Consider the following 6,926-nt stretch of genomic DNA (forward strand, 5'->3'; position numbering starts at 1 on the left):
ACTCCTGGATCAGTCAAGATCCATTTTCTACTCTGAACACATTAAATCCAGAGAAATCTTAGCTGCTTCAGACAAAGCAGGTTTTAATCTAATACTCGATCCTCTTCAAGGTTAATGCAAATATCACATGAACACGATGCTCCTAAGTGTCTCTGGGAGCACTGCAAACCAGCAACCATCCCACACTGTAAAACACTTGAAACAACAGCCCGAGGAAGGTTGAAATGCTCCCACCATGTCCCTGAGAATCCCAGGGACATCGCTGTGCAGCTCAGAAGTCTCAGCGGTTACCCCACCACACTGCGCAGCTCCGCATCTGCGTCACAGAATTCATTATTTTGCTGTAGCCAGGAGCCCAGCTTTTTGTTTTCTGCCTGCTGGGACTTGCCTGCAGCTGCCTCCTCGCCTCCACCCTTCCCCACGTCTTGGGAGACGGCGCTGGAGGACAAGGCATGCTCTACAGCAACAGGAAGGAGGAGTCCTCTAAACGAGGCATCGTCCTAACAGATCAAACAGCTGCCCTTTTCCCTACCACATGCAGGGCAGGCAAAGGAAAATCTGATGGGGACCACCCAGGAGCCCCAGAGAGTTAAGCCAGCAGAACACGGGGAAAAACTAACGTGGCTGAATGGCACACAGCCACATTAGCAAGAAGTCGGCCATGTGCGTTCTTGAGTTCAGGAGGGAGAAGAACCACAGACATTTTAGTTGCAGTATATAGACTTCAATATGATTTGTCTTAAATAATGTTTTTCAGCCATGGATGGATTTGATCCATTAATGATCAATTTTGTATTGTTTTTCATTTAAATGAAGATTGGGGTGAGAGATTTACAAATATCACGCGAATACTGAACTCTATGCTTTCTTTAATTCCTGTGCAAAGATTACTACGTGAAAACCAAGGTCACGTGTATTTCTATTTCCATTTCCACAGTCACAGCTATAGAAAGAGAAGGAGAATTCTTCTCAATTCAGATAGAAACTGGAAAAAGCTGTCCATTTTCTTTGTTGAAAAATCTGAAGTGCACTGGTAGTAGCAAAACATCTTATTTCAGATACAGCTAACATTGAAGTTCATGCACCATTCAAAACCAAAGGTCGTAAACCACTTTCTGCTAGTTTTTCATATTTCCAAGAAAAACAAGAAACTTATGTATTAGCTGAAGTTATCAATTACACTTTGTACATCAAGCATTCGAAAATTCTAGTAATTTTCTAGATAAAATTTTAGAGATGTATTTTTAAATACTCTTCTCTTAAAGCAAAGCATCCAGTAATTTGAAACAGCTACATTAGGAATTCAACTTTAATTCCACGTACCTCATGAAAGCCATCAGATCCTTTATTGCCCCCTCTTCCCCTTCCACGATCTTTACGCTTCAATTTCTTTTGCATTCCACGCCCTCGCCCAACATTGTAATTATTACCTCTTTGAGAAATACCTGAAAAACAGCAATGACCTCTTTAAATGACCTCAGAAAGTAACACGGTTATCTAGTGACATCGAACACAGACAAATCTAACAAAGTATCTACCTTTTTGCAGTCTGAATTCCTAAATACTATCTTGCATCACAAGTTGGCGAGTACAACTACACCAGCCAATTGTAATTCTGTGCAACTGCCTGCTCTTTGAAAAGCTCTTCAAATCAATAGCAGACTGACAAACTGAATATAAAACTAATCTTGTTTAAAACAGCATCTCAAAATTAGAAGTGCAAACATGTTATTTCTAACCTGCCCAAATATTTGAAATATTTGGTGCCGTTTGGTCACCTTCTGAACACAGAACTAACAAGTACAACTGGCACGCAGGTGTGTGTGCATTTCATTGTCACAACATGCAGGAAAGCTGAGATCATAACCTAAGAAGTATGACAGAACAGCTTTTAATATAAAAATGTTTAATGGTAACTGTTTGGAAGCCTCAAGACAGTAATTACCCAGCCAGCAGCATGCCAGGAGTCATGGTCTCAACTAAAACCACCAAGACAGAGTATCTGCCTTCTCATCAATTTAAAACCAAAGAAAACCAGTCAGAAAGTCCTGCAGACATCACACCCACTTCAGGTGGCAGCCACTCTACAACAGCAAGGCTGATCCCAATGAAAACGCCTTGACTTCATCTCAGATGACTTGCAGACAGAGATTTTGAAGCAGTATTGCCAAGCAGCACATGAAAAGCCATTTTTGTCACAGCTAAAAAGATTCTGCTAATCTTTTGCCAATTTATTTTATTGTGAACCAAATCAGAATACAGTAAATCTTCACTGTAGTAAATGAAAGACAGCTTACTACCTTTGTATAACACACAGTATCTTCCCGAGAACTACTGAGGTATTCATATCGTCATACAAAACCCTGCTCACATTCTGCCTGGGAAACAAACTTTTAGCCATGATTAAAGGGAGAAAAATTTGCAAACCGAATTGACAGTTTCTGAAATAACTTGATCTCATAGGAAAAGAGATGAGAACAAGTTAAGCATTTCTAGATGGTAGATCAGGCTATCTCTGTCAACGATATACAGTATCTCCATTGCCTTGTATATCAACATATATAACCTTCCACACCCCACGGCCATATGCAGTAATACAAGACGACCGCGCAGCCAGAAGTCCCTTCATAATAATGGAGGCCAGCGATGTAAGCTGGCTCAATGAATTGCACTACAATGGTAAGGAAATGACCAGACACCAAATGCAAGGTGCAGACAAGAATGCTTCCGTAACTCAGCTTATACAAGTAAGGCATGAAATAAGGGCAGCACAACTCTTACAGGAATATGTTGCTTAAGAGGAATACTACTTCATCTGTGTTTGTACCAGACCAGCTTTGAATGCAAGAAAAGTTGTGGAAAGAAAAATAAAAGGATACTAGCATACTTCTGGTGCATACTAATGAAAGTATTCAGGCACCTATCAAAATTTCTAGGTACTATTTTTTGGGGACCTAATTTAGATTTTGGAATTGACATTATTTACATTCCTCCCCATTTCAGACTTTCATAAGCTACACCAGAAAATTACTTTCTATGCCCTATGATTTCTTACTCAAGCAGTTACACGACGAAGATCTTGGCTTTTTGATAGGGTTTTTTATTTACTGCATACATATTACCAAACACTTGATCTTTTTCTTCAATATATGCATCAGGGCAGCCATATGATATTATTCCTTCACGATGAACGGCAGTATCACTTACTAATGGGAGATTGTAAGCTCACAGGAAAGCCACCACTGCTGGATTTCTTCATTTAGCTCTCAAGACAAACATCCTGAAACCATGCATGACACAACTGCTGCCACCATCCATTACTACAGTTAACAATTCAAATTATCTTACCTTTCTGGATCCCTTTCATCCCCTGTTTTTTCACTGGTTCTTTTGGGAATGGAGGTCCTAAATCAGTACTGGAGGTCTCTTTAGCTTGCCTGTATTGTTTAAGCTGATCAGCAAAATCTTCGTCCTTTTCTTCCTCATTGTAATTACCAAAGTTTTCATCACTGTAATGACTATAGTCATCATACTCCTTACTTTTTACATTTTTTTTATGTTGCATTTTCTGTGAACTCATGTAATTTGCTGATACGTGTCCATGCTGTATGAAAGGGATTGCATTGTTTAGAAGCAACTCAGTATTTCAGAAAGCACCTCTCCAAACTCCTCCACAAAACCAATCATTTTTACGCTGTTTTGTTGTCATGCTGTCTACCAGATTTGCACAAACATGCATCAATAACACACAATGAAAATCAGTTATTCAGTAAAAATTACTACTTTTGATTCTGAACGCATCAAATTGGGAAAAAAGATAAAAAAGAACAGCATCAGCACCTATACTCCAGAAATCTTTTCAGTAGGGTTGACAAAGCATTTTAACGTATACAGTTTTAAGTGCTGCTTAGACAAACTACGATTAAAATAATTTTTTTTTCCCTTCATGATCGCCGTATCTGGACGATCCTGGACACAGATGATGCAATCTGTTCTGTTTCTCTCAGTCAGGATGAAATACTGCTTACAGCCACTCCTAAGCCAGCACTGTCCCTTCTCCACTTTCTGCAAGGCAGGATCTTCAGTTTATTAATAAAATAGTCTGGCTTAGAGGTTTCTGGAATGGTTTCAGGCTAAAAGGAAAAGTCTCCACTCCTCTGAAGTACCAGAGTTTCATCAAGCCTCTAGCTGCTCTATCTCAGCTTTAGAGAACAGCATTCTGTTTCACCCAGTGGTCTCGGGAGGGCTATCGAGCTGCACAGACTGAGAAAAGCCAGGACAAATTGATCTAGCAGAAAGCAGGATCAACTCTAGATATTTGAAGGTGGCTTTTCAAGAGCTGTTTCCTCTTAGTACAGTCTAAATCCAATGCAGGCATTAATAAAGATATCCTAATTGTTGCCTGATGGAGGAACAAATAGTATCAGGTTTGTTTACACCACCTACTTTCATGGCACAGATAATGCCTTACATTTGGAATTCTACCCAAGGACATGAGAACTAGATGTGTTTCCTGAAATCTGAGAGAATGGGTACTGTGATCAAGGCAGCCTCCAATAACTGCATCATTTACATTTGCATTTTTTAGATTACAACTAAATAAAGCCATGAGACATCAGTTTAAAAAAAAAATACTACCTGACTGAATGAAGAATCATAATCTCTGTACGACGAGCTGCTACTCTTTTTATGTGGTCTTTCTGTACGCTCAATATCAGAATCATGGCTGTAGTCTGAACTGTCATCACTGGAAGGAGAGTTATGCTGGAAGAAAAGAAAATAGCATGCTCAAACGCTGTTATGTAATTCTCTGTGTAACTGGTCTGTTGTATATGTACTTAAAGGAAGAATTAGCCCAAGATATGAAAATATTTTCTTAATTCTCACAAACCTCTGCTTCTGAGAGAAGCTAAAGAAAGCACACTCTTTGGTGACCCACTCTTTTTATCAGAGAAAGAGATCTGATCCGATGAGGCTTCTGAATGTAAACATTGAGGGCTATGTGGTTTCTCTGGGTTGTATCAGCTTCCTACGGATCCCTTTGAGCCCTGCTTCTTTGCAACAAAGCAGGGATGCTGCTGGAAGGCTAACAAATCTGGGAGATGGCTAGAAACTTGCATATGGCCATAGAAATTATTAGCATCCTGTCATTTTCTGCTGGGACAAAACTCAGAGTTACTGCATTACAAGTGTTTTATTTATTGTTTTGCAGAAAACTTAGAGGGGAAACCACAGGAGAATACTACTTTTCTGTGATTTTTAGAAAAGGACCATCAGGTTTAATTTTCTAGGTTAAAATAAACGCAAGAGATTCACAGAATTTAAGTCAATTAAAATATATATCAGATACATTATCTTAATGAACTTTACTGAAAAATTCACTTAAGTAGCATGAAATCTTTTCTTTCCATAAATATGATAATTAGCACAAAAAGTGAAATTCATCAATTTACATTTTGCCTCATCCTAAAAAACTTACACTCACTATGGTTCAGCTACCATCACTGTTGTCAGTGGACAGTGCTTAACTTACGCGGCTGCTTAAGATTTAGACAATTTAAGAAGTGGTTTATTTAACACTTCGGCCTTTCATGTCAGAACTACCACAACCATTGACAATGGTGAACAGTAAAATGCTCATAAATGTCAGTATTTTGTAAACTGCTATTAGAAGAAAGCATCCAATGAAGATGTGTATCACAAATAACATAGTTATACCCACAGTCTGATTTTGTACTTCTTTAAAACATAAACAGAAGAAAACCAAGTTTTGGAAAATGCATTTAGGTAAAGCTAACATGCAAGTTTCCAAACTATCATTTGAAATGTGCTACGGCTGGATTATTTAATGATTTATTGTCTTACCCCACATAAACTGTCACTGAAATGTGTGAATATGCACTTCCATGTGTCGAAAGTCTATTTAAACAAATTCATTAATATTGAAGCGCATTGGAATTCCTAGGAATCACGAAACTTTCCCTCAGAGACTGAAGATTGCCTAAACAGTAATAAAACCATTTTAGATTTCTTCTCCAATTCCCTGGATGCTTCTCTAAAGCTGGAAACCTGGAATTCAAATAAGCACCTCCAATATTTTGATTTGCATTTCCTAACCTTATGCTTATCCCGTCTTCTCCTTTTTGATTTTTTCTTTTCTTTTTCTTTTTTGCGTTTCTTCCGTGATTTTCTATGTCCTTTTTCATTTTTCTGCTTATCATCACCTTTTGTACCATGTTCTTTCACATCTTCATATGCTGCATCATCTATTTCACCATCTTCTAGCTCTCCGTCTTCTCTGTAGGGGGAAGAACATCAATACAATAAAATTACATGTTGTTATCCATCTCATCTGTCCAACAGCTCAGTAAAAACAAACACATGCAGTATTTCTTTCCACCAGTTACATTTTTATACACGTACATACACTTTTTAATACACGTAACACCCCAAGAACTACTAGGATTTTGGAATTTTATTTTATAGTTAAAGAAAAAATGGAATGCGAGCCATTAAATGGCCTTGAATTGTACTGAAAAGTAGAAAGTTTAAAAACTATGTATTTTTTTTACTTCTCAGAACAAAGGTCTTCTCTTCTTACATAGTTTTCTCCCACCTAGATAAAGAAACCTGCTTCAATATAAAGCACTCTGTTGCCCTTAAACATTTCAAACTGAAGAGGTAGTTCAACCATTTCTAGAAATACTTCTACTACAATGCTATTACATGCCTTTATGGCGCTGTATTTGAAGAACAGATGTGGTCAAAATCAAAGGCAATTAAAAGTCTCTGAAAACCGTATAGTTAAAAAGTAGCAATAACAAAAACAAGCAGTTGGGCACTGCAGGAAAAACTACATAGTAATACAAACACATTTCCTCCAACACACCAGCTCCTGGAACTAAAGATGGGTCTGTAGTATCTAG

At 38.1% G+C, this 6,926-nt stretch overlaps 1 protein-coding gene across 1 annotated transcript in view; it reads right to left on the bottom strand.

Moving 5' to 3' along the window:
• Window positions 1–6,298, bottom strand: part of LOC104622845 (zinc finger CCCH domain-containing protein 6-like) — a gene marked incomplete at its 5' end in the record, with an annotated part of 17,029 nt that extends 10,731 nt beyond the window's left edge. Inside the window, 4 exon segments of the mRNA XM_010289743.1 lie at window positions 1,324–1,445; window positions 3,349–3,604; window positions 4,639–4,764; window positions 6,118–6,298. Coding sequence (XP_010288045.1) covers window positions 1,324–1,445; window positions 3,349–3,604; window positions 4,639–4,764; window positions 6,118–6,298 — 685 coding nt within the window.
• Between the last annotated feature and the right edge of the window lie 628 nt (window positions 6,299–6,926).

The sequence above is a fragment of the Phaethon lepturus genome, unplaced genomic scaffold (assembly GCF_000687285.1).
Source record: "Phaethon lepturus isolate BGI_N335 unplaced genomic scaffold, ASM68728v1 scaffold44676, whole genome shotgun sequence".
Classification (NCBI taxonomy): Eukaryota; Metazoa; Chordata; class Aves; order Phaethontiformes; family Phaethontidae; genus Phaethon; species Phaethon lepturus.